Raw genomic sequence first — 17,983 nt, forward strand, 5'->3', positions numbered from 1 at the left:
GCCTAAAAGATAGTATGATAATCACTGCCTTAAGAGATTTTGTGAAGACCAAATGTAATATAATCTGAAGATCTATCTGGAAGAGAGGAAATTTTAGTTGAATCTTTACCTAGGATGTCAGACATTTTTCCCAGAAATAGAACATACAATCCTAAAATTTGTACAGAAACACAAAGACCCAAATAACCAAAGCAATCTGGAGAAAGAAGAACAAAACTAGAGGCATCACACTTACAAAGTTATACTAATCAAAAGAATTTGATATTGGCACAGAAACAGACACATAGATCAATGGGGCAGTATAAAGAGCCAAGAAATAAACCCACATATATGGGTTAATTAATTTACAATGAAAGAACCAAGAATATACAACGTGGAAAGGCAGTCTCTTCAACAAAGTGTTGTGAAAACTGGACAGCTACATGCAAAAGAATGAAACAGGACTGTTATCTTACACCATACACAACCTTAACTTAAAATGAATTAAAGATTTGAATGTAAAACCATAAAACTCCTAGAAGAAAACATAGCCAGTAAGCTCCTTGATATTGGTCTTTGCAATGATTTTTTTTTGGCTCTGACACCAAAAGCAAAAGTGACAAAAGCAAAAATAAACAAGTGGAGCAACATCAAATTAAAAAACTTTTGCACAGCAAAGGAAACCATCAACAAAATGAAAAGGCAACCTGTGGAATGGGAGAAAATATTTGCAAATCATATATCTGATAAGGAGTTATTATCCAAAATATATAAAGAACTTATACAACTCAATAGCAAAAAAAAAAAAAAAATCTATTTAAAAATGGGCAAAGACATACAGATGGACAAGTACATGAAAAGATGCTGAACATCACTAATCATCAGGGAAATGCAAATCAAAACCACAATGAGATATAACTTCATACCTGTTAGAATGACTATTATGTATTAAAAAGACAAGAAATAACAGGTGTTGGTGAGTATGTAGAGGAAAAGGAACACTTGTGCACTGTTGGTGGGAATGGAAGTTGGTGCAGTCACTACAGAAAACTGTATGGAGGCACCTCAAAAAATTGAAAAAAAAAACAACTATCATTTGGGCCAGTAATTCTGGTTATTTATTGAAGAAAATGAAAACACTAACTCAAAAAGATATACACATCCCCATGTTCATTGCAATATTATTTACAATAGCCAAGATATGGAGACTACCTAAGTGTCCATCAACAGACGAATGGGTACAGAAAATGTGGCATATATATATATATATATATATATATATACACACACACAATAGAATATTATTCTGCCATAAAAAGAATGAAATCTTGCCATTTGTGACATGAGTGGACCTTGAGGCATTATAATAATTGAAATAAGCCGGATGGAGAAAGACAAACACTATCACTTATATGTGGAATCTAAAGTAAAACAAAACAAAAACAACAAACAAACAAAGCCCAAGCACATAGATTAGTGGTACCAGAGGCAGGGAGTGGGAGTGAAAGAAATGGGTGAAATAGGTCCAGAGGTGTAAACTTCCAGTTATAAAATAAATAATTCATGGGACTGTAATGTACAGCATGGTAAATGTCTATAGTTAATAATACTGTATTACATATTTTGAAAGTTGCTGAGAGAGTAGGTCTTTAAAGTTCTAATTACAAGAAAGAAAATTTCTAACTAGGTATGGTGACAGAATTTAACTGCAGTGATCATTTTGTAATATATGCAGATATTGGATCATTATATTGTATACCTGAAACTAATATAAAGTTATATGTCAATTATGCTTCAATAAAAAATACTTAAAAACGAACTAACAACAACAAAAAAATGTGTGAATTAGTGCTTTTGTTAACATAATATATCTGATGACAGCATTATACACAGACTCAAAAAAATGCTACTTTTATAACAACATAGATGAATCTGAAGACGATGAACTTTGTAATATCGTGATATATGATTCAAAATATGGCTATAGTGATGATGTCAAACGTGCATGTGAAAAGTTTGAAAAAAGTCTCTACATAGGGCTTCCCTGGTGGTGCAGTGGTTGAGAGTCCGCCTGCCAATGCAGGGCACGTGGGTTCGTGCCCCAGTCCGGGAAGATCCCACATGCCACAGAGCGGCTGAGCCCGTGAGCCATGGCCGCTGAGCCTGCGCGTCCGGAGCCTGTGCTCCGCAACGGGAGAGGCCACAGCAGTGAGAGGCCCATGTACCGCAAAGAAAACAAACAAACAAAAGTCTCTACATATATATTTTCAAAGTGAAACAAGGAATATGACTACATTAATGAAATTTTATATAATGTGATTAAAATATGTAAAAATAATTATATTAATAGACGATTATATCTTTTTACTATTTAACTGCTACTATCATATTCATTATATATCTATGTCTATAAACACATCCAATTATATAAATATTCAATTTCCTCCTCTAATTTCTTTGATCTTTAACTTGAGTAAACCAAATATTTTTATACGATCGTATCATATTCTTCTTCATGATCCTTCTTATAATCAGGTACACAAACATGCTTAGTAACATACTATGTGGTTTTGGATGCTTGAAATGTTAACTCCTTCTACTTTCTACATAGCTGAATAACAGAATTAATGAAGTATTCTCATTATAAGCCCCAAATAAAAATTATAACCAGGAATGCCTGGGAGTCTACCTCTGAAAGTGAACAAAATAAATCACTGAATGCTAGAATTAAGTGGGATATAAATTATGTGCCAAACTGTTATTTGATTGATGAGAAAACTTAAAGAGAAATCAAATTATTTCCCATGGTCACTCACCCAGTTGGAAGACCAGAACCCAGGTTTCTATATTCCATTTTCAGAACACTTTCTCTTATATCACTGTAGCTCCCTTTTTAGTCCCAAACCATCCTTTAACTGCCCTCTTTACACTGAAAGATAATTGGTTTTTGGATTGGAGTACTGAAAGGTTGAGCTGAGCTACCAGCCTAAAACAAGGTGGTAGACGTGGAGCCAAGGAGTGACCATGTAATCAAGTTAAGATGAGGTCATTAGCATGGGTCTTAATCCAGAATGACTGCTGCCCTTATAAGAAAAGGAGAAGAGACACAGAAGGAAGACAGCCATATGAAGACAAAGGCAGAGATGGAACTTATGTTGACCCAAGCCAAGGAATATTTGGAGCTACCAGAAGCTGGAAGAAGCCAAAAACAATCTCCCCCTAGAGGTTTTGGAAGGAGTATTGTCTTAACAAAGCTTTGATTTTGGACTTCTAATCTCCGGAAGTGTGAGAGAATAAATTTCTGTTGTATTAAGCCATTCAAGTTTGTGGTAATTTGTTACAGCAGCTCTAGGAAACTAATACACTCCCCTAGTTTTCAGAGATTAAATATTTCATATTAAATAGGAGGTGGTCAGCAATATCAAATACTGAGAAGAATGGGAAGAACAAAAAAGTGTCTAGAAGATTTGGTAGCAAGGAGAACGTTGGTGGATAATCAGTAGAGTGGAGTTATCAAACTGCAGTAGGTTGAGGGGTGAATAAAAGATAAGAAAGTGATGTATTTAAAGCAAAGTTTTATAATATGAACTTCACTAAGATATGGAGAATAGAAATAATGTGGAATAGTAGGAACAAGGACAGTCAAATAGAGGGATTTTTAGTAAACACAAGAAACATCAAATATTTATAGGACACATTTAAATACATATTTAAAAGATAGAACATCTTATACTATTTCAACACAATAAGAAATGTGAGTGGACAACACAGAAAATCTTCCAAAATAAGCTTGTGCTTGATTACTTCTCTATGACAGTGTCCTTGGAGTTCATGTGTATTGTGAAAACTTCTTTATAGATGAAATCACTTCTCAGCAGGGGGAATTAGGTAAACTAATATACATCAGATGAGTCCTTGGATGGGACCCCCATTCATCTTTTGCAAAAATCTATTTTATCAAGGATATTGTTTCATAGGCTTGTGGCAAATAAATCCTTCTGCTTGTTTCTAAATATGGTTAACAAACAGTTCTCATTGGTATATTATTACTTGAGCAGAAAGTGTAGAACTCATGGCTCCTCTGAGAAGTCTCATTATAAGTTTACCTTTATAAAGAAAAGATTGTAATTATAGGTGGAATTGGTATCTGCTAAATTTCAACAATGACTTGCTGTACTTAGGCTTTGCTTAGTAATAGAAAAAATTATTATGCCCTTTAAGTCATCTTTCTGAGGTTTTGTTTATTCTTTAAATGAAGATTAAAATAAAATCTACCTCATAAATCCCTTGCAGGGATAAAAAAACTACACAAATAAAAATATTATGCAAATTGCTATAATTGCAGTTTTCTTACCAAAACACATTTATGACAGGTAAGTATGTATATAATAAGTTGTATATCTTATGCTTCATGACAAAATTAGGGTCAGAAGTGATTTATGCAATCATTACTGTCAAAGTTCTTTAATAACCTGCACTTATAAATTTTAGATATAGAGATTCATTCATTTTCTTTAAATTTAGTAACATTTATTGATACATATAGCCCATAACGACCTTTTGTCCCTAAATTCCATTAGAGGCAAAAAATGAAGTTGAAAACATTTCAAAAAGGAAGTAAAATTATTTATGTAATCAACAAAAGATAATGAAAGAGAAATATTCTTTAGATTTTTATGGTTTCAATTATATGTATGCATACATATGTATGTATATATAGACATTAGAGAGAGAGAGAGAGAGAAGAAACAGTTAACCAGGAGCATAAACATTCTACTGTCTAACCAAGAAGCTCTAAATCTTGCCAAGAAAAGCTTTGGGAAGTTGTCTGGAAGATATACAGATACATTTCAGAGCAAAAGTTAAAATACTGTTCTATTTCCACGAGGCATGAACCTTACAGAGAACAGAGATATCTACACTTTTCCCAAACTTTCTACTAGTAAGACGTTTTCACCTCTTTCCATCTCCTTTTGTCTCTGAATAGCTTATCATGCCTAGTAGAAATGTAATGATGGCCACCCAAGAAGAAAGCATACATCTTTCTCTGGATATCTGACATAAATACACCACACCATCTGAGAAACCTGACATACAGCTCTAAAACAGAGCACATTAACAATGGATGCAAATTAATCAATGATATTCTCTGGGGCTTATAATGTCAAAATCTTCTCTCATGTGCAATTTCAGGTTTAAAAGTGTTAGAATTTGACTTTGTTAGCTGATTGATATTTTCAGATGGCAATTATTTTTTCTCCCAAAACAAATGTGAAATAACAAGCTTCTGTAAATCTCACAGAACACCAATTTTCAGAATATCTAATTCAATGCTGTATTTACATTTAAAAGGCACATATGCAAGCTGGTAAAATAGTAATATTAGATGGAATTGAATGGCAAAAAATGGGAAAACAAGTTGAATTCCCACTATGAAAATTCAATAACTTTTCCCTCTGTGGAATTTTTTAAATTGCCAAGATACTGATAATGTTAGCAGGTTTCCTGGCACTATATCATTCCATATTTTTCCCTTGCAGAGAGATCTAAACATGGGCTACTGAATACACACACACACACACACACACACACACACACACACGGGAGAGCGCCTCACTCAACAAGAAGCAAAGAAGTGAGACTATTACATACATAGTCCAACCACTTTTAATGCCCTCTAATGAATGAGTGATACACCCAGTTCAGGTTCCTAAGATCTCTTCCATATTATGACTCTTATGACCCCAAATATGAAATAGTCGGAGAAAAATTGACTTCATGGCATAAATTATTCCCATAATTTAGGTTTATAACTTAAATCTACAACTAGAGCAGTATTTCTCAACCTCAGCACTAGGGAAAATTTGGACCAGATCATTCTTTATTGGGTAGGGGTGTGTCCTGTTCATGGCAGAAGGTTTAGCAGCATCTTCCACTACCTACCCACTGGGTGCCAGTAGCCCTTCATCCCTCCACCCTCGCCAACTGGGACAACCAAAAATGCCTCCAGACATTGCTACATGTCTCTTGGGGGCTGAATCCCCTCAGCTGAGAACTTGAACTAGAGCTTGATCCCTGCACACTGCAGAAACACAAGCCATGCTTGTGTGCTCTCCTATATACCTAGAGCAGTCGGCACTGACCGTCTGAGTGTTAGTTATGCAGCTCTCAAGAGCTCATGAAATCTCCCTCGGTGGAAATTGTCGATGTGTATCCTGAAGTATGTCCACAGAAGAATCAAAAATCTTAGAGAAGCAGGAGGGGGGAGATGATGTCAATGTGAAACTGACTGTGGACTTGAATGATGACAGCTCAACTAAATATATCCAAGCAGGGAAGATGACAAATGACAGCTAGCAGGCTGGCTTAAAATATTTTCGCAGTGGAGCACAGAAATTGATATTCATAGCAGAACATTAGGAAAAGGTTGAATTCTACACAGCATATTTTCTTTGGGGAATATATAAATGTATATATTGTGAAAAAAATTAATTCAAGGAAAGCACTTAGCGCGGTGCCAGATGCATGTTGAGTGCCCATTAAGTGGGCAAGTGCTGACTGCTTTTCTTAGTAGTAGGACTACTAGCATTGTTCTCACTATTTAATTCTTTACACATTTAAACATTTTAATGCTTAGGAATATTTCTCCTAGGTGCCCTCTCTGTCTCTGCCTCTCTTTCTCTCTCTGTCATTATAGAAAGTTCTCCTACACTGTTGGTGGGAATGTACCTTGGTGCAGCCGCTGTGGAAAGCAATATGGAAGTTCCTCATAAAAGTAAAAATAGAGTTACAATATTCTCCACTCCTGAGCATATATCCAGATAAAACTATAATTCAAAAAGGTACATGTGTACCTATGTTCATAGCAGCACTATTCACAGTAACCAAGACATGGAAACAACCTAAATGTCCACTGACAGATGAATGGATAAAAAAGATGTGGTACATATATACAATGGAATATTACTCAGCCATAAAAAAGAACAAAATTATGCCACTTGCAGCTATGTGGATGAAACTAGGGAATATCATACTAAGTGAAGTAAGTCAGAAAGAGAAAGACAAATACCATATGATATCACTTTTGTGTAGAATCTAAAATATGACACAGATGAGCCAATCTATGAAACAGAAAAAGACTCAAGTCATAGAGAATAGACTTGTGGTGGCCAAGGTTGAGGAGGGGTGGGGGAAGGAAGGACTGGGGGTTTGGGGTTAGCAGATGCAAACTATCATATATAGGATGGATAAACAACAAGGTCCTACTGTATAGCACAGTGAACTATATTCAATATCCCATGATAAACCATAATGGAAAAGGATATGGAGAAGAATATGTGTGTATACATATATATATATATATATTTATATAAAACTGAGTCACTTTGCTGTACAGCAGAAATTAACACCACATTTTAAATCAACTATACTTCAATTTTAAAAAGTCAAAGAAATAGACTTAAAAAAAAAAGTTCTTTCTCATCTTCAAAGGCCCAACTCAAGGGTGAACTCCTTCTAGTGGCTTTCCCCAAGGGCCCTCACCCTTCCATGTGAAGAATTAATTTCCCCTTCATTTGTATTTTGTATTCATTTGTACAACACGTAGTACATACTTACATCATACTGCTTAGCGCATTGCATTATAGTTATTAAAGCCTGTGTGTGGCAAGCTAACCCCAACCCCTGCCTCAGGCTATGAACTGTAAGGATCTTATTTACTCTCCTTGTGTACCCTGTGCTGGCCACATGTAAGTTGCTCAGGAAAAGCATGTCCAACTCAGCTGAATTATCTGGAAAATTCAATCATGTGGAAACCTCATTTCCCAATAATGCCAGATACGTGAGGGGTGACTGAAGAGAAATGCCTTCTACACAGAATTTGGGGCTGTCAGCTTCACGTGAAAAGATTAAATGAGTGAAACGATGTGTATTAAGTTTTTACCAAGAAAAATAAAGATTTGGATAAATATCAGAACACTTTTAAATGGCACGCATTGACATATGAGTAGGGATAAACAGGGAGGTGGGAGATAGTAGGAATAAAACATATAATTTTAAGAGTTTTAGGTCTTGCTAAGATAAATAAGTGCAAAAAGAGATGACATCATGGGTCTGTCTCTTTCATATTTGATCACATAACATTGTCAAAGGATTTCTAGATGAGATGGTTAACAGACCAGAGAGCGTCTTGAATATAAAACATATCTATAAAACATCGGTCTAAATTACTTCAAGGATCCCCACCTTGAAACTCCTAGATGATATGTTATGGGAAGTGAGCTTTAAATATGTGAAATTATACACACACACACACACACACACACACACACACACGTCTGCATTGTCAAATGCACTGCCTTAAAGAGTACAGTCTGCACTGACTTTTCAATTGTTTCTTAGTTTAATTCAAAACACTATTACACACTACTATATATAAAATAGATAACCAACTAGGACCTATTGCATAGCACAGGGAACTGTAGTCAATATCTTGTAATAACCTATAATGGAAGAGAATGTAGAAGAAAAAAATATATATGTATACACACGTATGTATAACTGAACCACTTTGCATTATACCTGAAACTAACACAACATTGTAAATCAACTATAGTTCAATAAAAAAATTTTAAAAAAGAAACAGTACATAAATAAAATCCACAAGTTTGAAGACAAGTTTGAAGAGGTGACTTTAGGCTTGAAAATGTCTAGAGGTACAAGTTTATTTTCATATATCCATTTTAGTTCTTGATTTGATAACTATATGAAAACACAAATACTCAACAAATAATATTTGGATGTTAAAATGTGTTTCTCAAATTGAAATTCTTTCCATTTTACTGTGATCACATGATATATAAATGAAGTATCTTTAATCCTTCCTCCTCAATTTCAGAGAATTAAAGTCAAGGTTCCCAATTGGCAGGAATATTTTCCATAAAACAGGGGAAAGAAAAAAATTTATTTATCTTCATTTGCTGTGGGAAAAAAATGCCTCTTGTAGCTTAAGAAGAAAATAAGAGCAACTTATTTTTTTAATCCTTTATTTTGTTCAGTTTAGTTTTGATTTTTACCCCTCTCTACCTGGAAATGTTTGGATGGTTATTTGGTAAACATGTAACATACTGTTGTTTCATTACCTTCACTTGCTCAACTATGCTTATGCTTGTTTTGATTACAAAAGTAATTTTCACTATAAAAATTTAGAAAGTACAGAAAAGGGGGAAAATTAAAATTTAAAATTACCTGCAAGCTTTCAATGAACACTTGCTGCTTCCTTCCAATCTGTTTTCCACATGAATTCATCCTAACATAATTATGTATATTATGTGTAAATAAAGTTTGTTTCCTGTTTTGTTAAATTAACATTACAGCCTGAGCACTTTCCAGTGTTACTAATATATTTTTAAAATACAATTTATACTTGCTCTATGAAGTATAGCATTTCCATTTTCCATGAAACAAAGTGCAACTTTTTCTCTTCTGTTTAAAATTAAAATGTTCTCAGTCTATGCTATGGTAACCAACAATACTGTGAAAAACATTTATATGTGAATCCTTTTCTAATTTTCTATATCTCTGATACTTCTGTAAAATAAATTCATAGATAAGCAGTTTCCCATCCTCTTGAACTGTATTTTTTTTTACATCTTTATTAGAGTATAATGGCTTTACAGTGTTCTGTTACTTTCTGCTGTATAACAAAGTGAATTAGATATGTGCATACATATATCCCCATATCCCCTCCTTCTTGTGTCTCCCTCACACCCTCCTTATCCCACCACTCTAAGTGGTCACAAAACACCGAGCTGATCTCCCTGTGCTATGCAGCTGCTTCCTGCCAGCTATCTATTTTACAATTGGTAGTGTATATATGTGAATGCTACTCTCTCACTTCGTCCCAGCTTACACTTCCCCCTCCCTGTGTCCTCAAGTACATTCTCCACATCTGCGTCTTCATTCCTGTCCTGCCCCTAGGTTCATCAGAGCCATTTTTTTTTTTTTTTTAGATTCCATATATATGTGTTCGCATACTGTATTTGTTTTTCTCTTTCTGACTTACTTCACTCTGTATGACAGGGTCTAGGTCCATCCACCTCACTACAAATAACTCAATTTCATTTCTTTGTATGGCTGAGTAATAATCCATTATACATACGTGCCCCATCTTCTTTATCCATTTATTGGTTATTGGACAATTAGGTTGATTCCATGTCCTGGCTATTGGAAATAGAGCTACAATGAACATGCTGGTACATGTATCTTTTTGAATTACGGTTTTCTCAGGGTATATACCCAGTAGTGGGATTGCTGGGTCATATGGTAATTCTATTTTTAGTTTTTTAAGGAGCCTCCACACTGTTCGCCACGGTGGCTGTATCAATTCACATTACCACTAACAGTGCAAGAGGGTTCCCTTTTCTCCACACTCTCTCCAGCATTTATTGTTTGTAAATTTTTTGATGATGGCCATTCTGAATGGTGTGAGGTGATACCTCATTGTGCTTTTGATTTGCATTGCTCGAATGATTAGTGATGTTGAGCATCCTTTCATGTGTTTGTTGGCAATCTGTATTTCTTCTTTGGAGAAATGTCTATTTAGGTCTTCCACCCATTTTTGGATGCATTGCTTTTTTTTCTGAAATTGAGCTGCATGAGCTGCTTGTATATTTTGGAGATTAATTCTTTGTCAGTTGCTTTGTTTGCAATTTTTTTTTTCCCATTCTGAGGGTTGCCTTTTCGTCTTGTTTATGGTTTCCTTTGCTGTGCAAAAGCTTTTAAGTTTCATTAGGTCTCATTTGTTAATTTTTGTTTTTACTTGCATTTCTCTAGGAGGTGGGTCAAAAAGGATCTTGCTGTGATTTGTGTCATAATGTGTTCTGCCTATGTTTTCCTCTAGGGGTTTTAAGTGTCTGGCCTTACATTTAGGTCTTTAATCCATTTTGAGTTTATTTTTGTGTATGGTATTAGGGAGTATTCTAATTTCATTCTTTTACATGTAGCTGTCCAGTTTTGCCTCACCACTTATTGAAGAGGCTGTCTTTTCTCCATTGTATATTCTTGCCTCCTTTATCAAAAATAAGGTGACCATATGTGCATGGGTTTATCTCTGGGCTTTCTATCCTGTTCCATTGATCTGTCTTTCTGTTTTTGTGCCAGTACCATACTGTCTTGATTACTGTAGCTTTGTAGTATAGTCTGAAGTCCAGGAGCCTGTTTCCTACAGCTCCATTTTTCTTTCTGAAGATTGTTTTGGCTATTCGGGGTCTTTTGTGTTTCCATACAAATTGTGAAATTTTTCGTTCTGGTTCTGTGAAGAATGCCATTGGTAGTTTAATAGGGATTATATTGAATCTGTAGATTGCTTTGGGTAGTATAGTCATTTTCACAATGTTGATTCTTCCAATCCAAGAACATGGTATATTTCTCCATCTGTTTGTATCATCTTTAATTTCTTTTATCAGTACCTTATAGTTTTCTGCATACAGGTCTTTTGTCTCCATAGGTAGGTTTATTCCTAGATATTTTTTTCTTTTTGTTACAGTGGTAAATGGGAGTGTTTTCCTAATTTCTTTTTCAGATTTTTCATCATTAGTGTATAGGAATGCAAGAGATTTCTATGCATTAATTTTATATCCTGCTACATTACCAAATTCATTGATTAGCTCCAGTAGTTTTCTGGTAGCATTTTTAGGATTCTCTATTTATAATATTATGTCATTAGCAAACAGTGAAAGTTTTATTTCTTCTTTTCCAATTTGTATCTTTTAATTTCTTTTTCCTTTCTGATTGCTGTGGCTAACACTTCCAAAACTATGTTGAATAATAGTGGTGAGAGTGGGCAGCTGTGTTGTTTTCCTGATCTTAGAGGAAATGGTTTCAGTTTTTCACCATTGAGAACAATGTTGCTCTGGGTTTGTCATATATGGCTTTTATTATGTTGAGGTAGGTTCCCTTTATGCACACTTTCTGCAGAGTTTTTATCATAAACAGGTGTATTCTGTTGTTTTTGGATGGAATGTCCTATAAATATCAATTAAGTCCATCTTGTTTAATTTATCATTTAAAGCTTGTGTTTCTTTATTTATTTTCATTTTGGATGATCTGTCCATTGATGAAAGTGGGATGTTATAGTCCCCTATTATTATTTTGTTACTGTCCATTTCCCCTTTTGTGGCGGTTAGTATTTGCCTTATGTAATGAGGTGCTCCTATGTTGGGTGCATAAATATTTCCAAATGTTATATCTTCTTCTTGGATTGATCCCTTGATCATTATGTAGTGTACTTCTGTGTCTCTTGCAATAGTCTTTATTTCAAAGTCATTTTGTCTGATATGAGAATCGCTACTCCAGCTTTTTTTGATTTCCATTGCATGGAATATCTTTTTCCATCTCCTCACTTTCAGTCTGTATGTGTACCTAAGTCTGAAGTGGGTCTCTTGTAGACAGCATATGTACGGGTCTTGTTTTTGTATCCATTCAACCAGTCTATGTCTTTTGGTTGGAGCATTTAGTCCATTTACATTTAAGGTAATTATCCATATGTATGTTCCTATTACCATTTTCTTAACTGTTTTAGGTTTGTTTTTGTAGGTCTTTTCCTTCTCTTGTGTTTCCTGCATAGAATTTCCTTTAGCATTTGTTGTAAAGCTGATTTGGTGGTGCTGAATTCTTTTAACTTTTGCTTATCTGTAAAGGTTTTAATTTCTCAGTCTAATCTGAATGAGATCCTTGCTGGGTAGAGTAATCTTGGTTGTAGTTTTTTCCCTTTCATCACTTTAAATATGTCCTACCACTCCTTTCTGGCTTGCAGAATTTCTGTTGAAAGATCAACTGTTAACCTTATGGGGATTCCCTTGTATGTTATTTGGTTTTTTTCCCTTGCTGCTTTTAATATTTTTTCTTTCGGTTTAAGTTTTGATAGCTTGGTTAGTATGTGTCTTGATGTGTTTCTCCTTGGATTTATCCTGTATGGTACTCTCTGTGCTTCCTGGACTTGATTGACTATTTCTTTTCCCATGTTAGGGAAGTTTTCAACTATAGTCTCTTTAAATATTTTCTCAGACCCTTTCTTTTTCTCTTCTTCTTCTAGGCCCCCTATAATTTGAATATTGGTGTGTTTAATATTGTCCCAGAGGTCTGTGGGTCTGTCCTCAATTTTTTTCATTCTTTTTTCTTTACTTTGCTCCCTGGCAGTTATTTCCACCATTTTATCTTCCAGCTCACTTATCCGTTATTCTGTCTCAGTTATTCTATATTGATTCTTTCCAGAGTATTTTTAATTTCAGTAATTATGTTGTTCATCACAGTTTGTTTGATCTTTAGTTCTTCTAGATCCTTGTTAACTGTTTCTTGTGTTTTCTCCATTCTGTTTCCGAGATTTTAGAGTATCTTTACTCTCATTACTCTGAATTATTTTTCAGGTAGGTTACCTATTTCTTCTTCAATAAATTTGGTCTTGTAGGTTTTTACCTTGCTCCATCATCTGTAACATATTTTCTGTCGATCTTTTTTTTCTTTTGTTTTTTATGAGTGGTGCTGTATTCTTGTCTTACTGGTTGTTTAGCCTGAGACGTCCAGCACTGGAGTTTGCAGGCAGTTGGATAGAGCTCAGTCTTGGTGCTGAGATGAGGACCTCTGGGTGGCCTCACTCTGATTGATATTCCCTGTGGTCTGAGGTTCTCTGTTAGTCCAGCGGTTTGGACTCAGAGCCCCCACCACAGGAGCTCAGGCCAGACCTCTGGCCTGGGAACCAAGATCCTGCAATCATGTGGCTGGCGAAGTAATGGTCCCTAAAAGACACGGACATCCAAGTCCCTGGAACCACCTGGCTGATGCACGGCAATGGGGTCCAAAGTTGCCAGAAGGGCCGGGCAGTGGCCTGAGGAGCACAGGGTGGCCTTGTCTCCTCAGAGTCAGAGCCAGGCCATCTGCATTGCCTGCAGCACCCAGAGTGCCAAGGACTCCACTTGGGCTTGACAGAAGTCTGCACCCCGGATTCATGTCTGAGGCCCCTTGAACTGTATTTTAAAGGAGAATTTAACTATTTATCTAAAACTTGGGTTTTCAGGAACAAGTTCACAGATAGCTCCAACTGCTCATAAGTTGGGTGGTGTTCATTTCATTACTAGACTTAAGAATGTACCAATTCCTTTCATATGAATCAAAGATCAGCTAATTTTTTATTAAGGAAAGTCACCTAGCATCATTTTGCTTACTTTATCTTAACATAAACAGTAGCAAATGGTAGCTACTCTTATTATAGTAACCACCTACTTTTGGTTACCCTTTGTATACAACTCTCTAAATTCTAGTAAAATAGTTGTGCCTATTAAGCTGTTAACTGATATATTTATTAAGTATCAACTCTGGTCTTTGCATTGTGATAAGCACCAGTCTTTCCCACATCATTTGAAATATTTTTATTGTTCTGAAATACTTATTTTTGCTTTTATTTTTGTCTATAGATTTTTAAACTGAGACTCCAAGATGTACATCAATTTCCCCATGTGGGAATTCCGAAGACCCTGCTCTTATTACTATATGCTACCATTTTCTACAAAGGCTTTGAAATTCTACATAGAAACCTGAAATACACTAAGAGGCGTATATGCTGTTTCTATATCTTATGTCCCTTAAATGTCTTTCTTTGGCAGAGAAAGTGGAGTGTTAAAAGGGGATCCTAGATTTACAGACAATAGCACAGCACAGGGTTGCATTTTCTTACACTGTGGATTAATGAACCACTGACAGTGGATGACTGCCTTTTTCAAAGATAAGGAAGGCATTTTGTGAGATATTCTCCCACCTGGTCAATGATACATAAAATTGAAATGTACAGTATGCATGTGTACATTTGTATGTTTCAGACATTGAAGCAAATAATTGGGGGAAAAAATTCCATACCCATTACCAAAAACAAATACACAGAAGACAATAGGTATAGCATAACCCTACAGGAGAAAATCATAATTCAGCAACAATACTTAATAGTAAATGTTCAAAAAATGTGAACTTGGTAGAATTGAATCAATATTGAATTGAATTTACTGAATTAAAAATTTCAAAATAATTTTCATTAAATTGAGTAGAATCCTATCCAATCTCTGCCACCCTAGAGTCTGGAATGGTAGAGTGAGACAACACCAATCAAAGAGATACATGTACTTTAGATTTTAGAAATCATTTTCAAAGATTTAGGGAAAGTATCAGTGAAATTCTGGATCTTAGAGTAGATTAAGTACACATGTTAAAATAAGTAAAGTCTTAGCCAAATTATACCCAAGAATACTCAAAGAGCAGGCAGATGGAGTTGTAGAAACATTGAAAATAATATGTTTAACATCAGTTATAATTAGAGAAATACCAAAGTTTCAAGATAGACAAATGTTCCATTTTTAGAGAGAAATGAAACTTCCAAAAATTATGAGATCTGATTAAGCATCAATACTCATAAATATTTCAAATGTATTATTAATAAAAATCAGCATGGGTTCATTCATAAATAAATCTATATATTATTATCAATGGACTCTTCTATTAGTCCTTTATTCTCATCATTATTATGTTTTAAATTATGTAACTGTAGTTAACATACTTAGAAAATAGAGTGAAAGAAACCTCAAAGGGTAGCTAGTTCAATGGATGACATTCAAAAATATCCTGAGCAGGGCTTCCCTGGTGGCGCAGTGGTTGAGAGTCCGCCTGCCAATGCAGGGGATACGGGTTCATGCCCCAGTCTGGGAAGATCCCACATGCTGCGGAGGGGCTGGGCCCATGAGCCATGGCCGCTGAGCCTGCGCCTCTGGAGACTGTGCTCCGCAACGGGAGAGGCCACGACAGTGAGAGGCCCGCGTACCGCAAAATATATATATATATATATCCTGAGCAGATAGAAAAATGGACCTAAATAAAAGTTAGGACCTTTAATTGTGATCAGTGTAAATGTCTATATTTAGTTTCAAACAATTAATTAATAAATAGGGGCCTGCTGTACAAACATTTCCTGTAAAAAATACTTGGTATGTTGAATAACCAAGTACAAATTCAACTTTCATAAAAATATATTGTGAATGGTCAAAAGGTAAGATAATTCAAGTATTTTAGGATATGTTCATGGAAGAAGTATCCCATTCATGGGTAACGATAATTTCAAAACTGTATCAAACAAATTCATAGTGCTGAGACTAAAAAAAAAAAAAAAAAAAAAAAAATCACTTAAGACACTATCCCTTCTTTAAGGAGCTCACCAGCCCAAGTGTGGAAACAGATGCTGAAAAGAAGAATTATAAATAAAATATTTGTTAGCTATGGCAATATAATTAGATGGTATTTGGAGCATTATTTTCAATTCTAGTCATTTAATTTTAAAAGACACCCCCATTATTTAGTATTTAAAAGAATAATGTAGTATGCCAGGCTCTGTCCCTGTGAGAAAAAAATTAGTATCCTCATTTTATAACTGGAACCACAGGATTGAGATTTAACACAAAAAACAAAAAATTCACCCACAGACAAATAGCTAGTACGTGTTAGAGCTGAGAAAAGAACAGAGATCTTTCTGCCTTGAAATTAGTGCTCTTAAAATAACAGTGTACAGAGATCAGTATTTATTAAGGTGTGTCTTGCTAAACCAGTGTTTCATAGGATATTAAGTGTTACAGACCCAAAGAAAAAGATTCCATAGTCGAATAATTTTGAGGAAGACTAGGAAAAACCAAATTGACAAGTTTCTTTACCATAAAGACCTTGCAAGACTTTACTATTCTGATATGCATGGTGAATCTCCTAAAACACGGTCTAACAAGTAGACTTTTCAAATGCTTTTGAACCCAGAAGCTTTTTATTCTTTTTCTTCATTGAGTATTGTGAGGGGCTAGTGTTCTATGGAACACCCATTGAGAAATCCTACTCACTAGAAGACCAAGAAAAATCCAAAGGCCAGGAACTAGAAATATTCAGTAAGGAGAGAAAGAGGCCTTAGTGAGCTTATGACAGCTGTCTTTAAATATTTATCTCATCAAACAAGGACATAGTATTCCATCAAAGGGAAAATCTAGATTTAATGAATGGAAGACAAATTTCACCCAATATAATATTCCAATAAGAATTTTCTTTAAAAATGTAAGAGCTGTCCAACAAAAGTGCTAATCATTTGTAAAAGGTGTTACCCAAGCAATTTCTGCACTGGTCTGAAAACACCACTAAAGTCCCTTTCTAATTCTTATATGTGATGGCTCATTTGCAGTAATTATCAGCTGAGGTTATCATACATTCAGTATTTCAGATTCTCTGTCTATTTTTGTACCATTTTGAATTAAGCATTTTATAGACAGAAGACATACAGGTTAACTGTCAGAATCTATTGCAAATACAATGTCTTCCATCAAAATCCACATAACACTACACAGAGTTTACACTATGCCAGGGAAAAATAAAGCCACTCATCTCCAATTTATAAAACAACAAGTAATTTAAATCACCTTAATTATAAATTTCATATGTGCAGAATAAAATGAAAGTTTTCTCATTTACAAAATGAGGTGAAGGGCCTGAAAATCACATACAGGGGAGCATGAGACCCTCTAGCACACAGATTGGTGTAAGGAGTAGGAAAAGCTGTGAAATGTACAAGACACATTTCAGATCAGTTACATGTATCTTTCATGTGTCTATACCTGCCTTGATGCCATTACACTCAAAGAAGCATGATTTGCTAGACCACGTGGGTTATCAATGGATTTTACTACAATGTAACATTTATTTGCTAGGATAATAAGTCAGATATAAATTTGATACCTATTTGTGTATTCCTTGATGATCTGATATATGCTAATCTTAATTGTTTCATTTTCAAATCGGCTGTTGCTCCGGTCCTTATATATCCTGAATTCTGCTGCTGTCACTGCTTCTCCATGAGGAATCTGAGTAAGATCAAACCGGAATTCTTTGTAATGCCTTCGCTGGTGAGAAAAATCCTTGTCTCTTTCAACTGAAAAAAAAA

The 17,983-nt window shown here is 35.0% G+C and overlaps 1 protein-coding gene across 1 annotated transcript in view; it reads right to left on the reverse strand.

Annotated features, from left to right (window-relative positions):
* Positions 1–17,983, reverse strand: part of BMP5 (bone morphogenetic protein 5) — a 118,270-nt gene that overhangs the window by 43,928 nt on the left and 56,359 nt on the right. Inside the window, exon 2 of the mRNA XM_067753469.1 lies at positions 17,779–17,971. Coding sequence (XP_067609570.1) covers positions 17,779–17,971 — 193 coding nt within the window. The remainder of the gene's footprint in view (positions 1–17,778; positions 17,972–17,983) is intronic.

Source organism: Pseudorca crassidens, chromosome 10 (genome assembly GCF_039906515.1).
Source record: "Pseudorca crassidens isolate mPseCra1 chromosome 10, mPseCra1.hap1, whole genome shotgun sequence".
NCBI classification, from domain to species: domain Eukaryota; kingdom Metazoa; phylum Chordata; class Mammalia; order Artiodactyla; family Delphinidae; genus Pseudorca; species Pseudorca crassidens.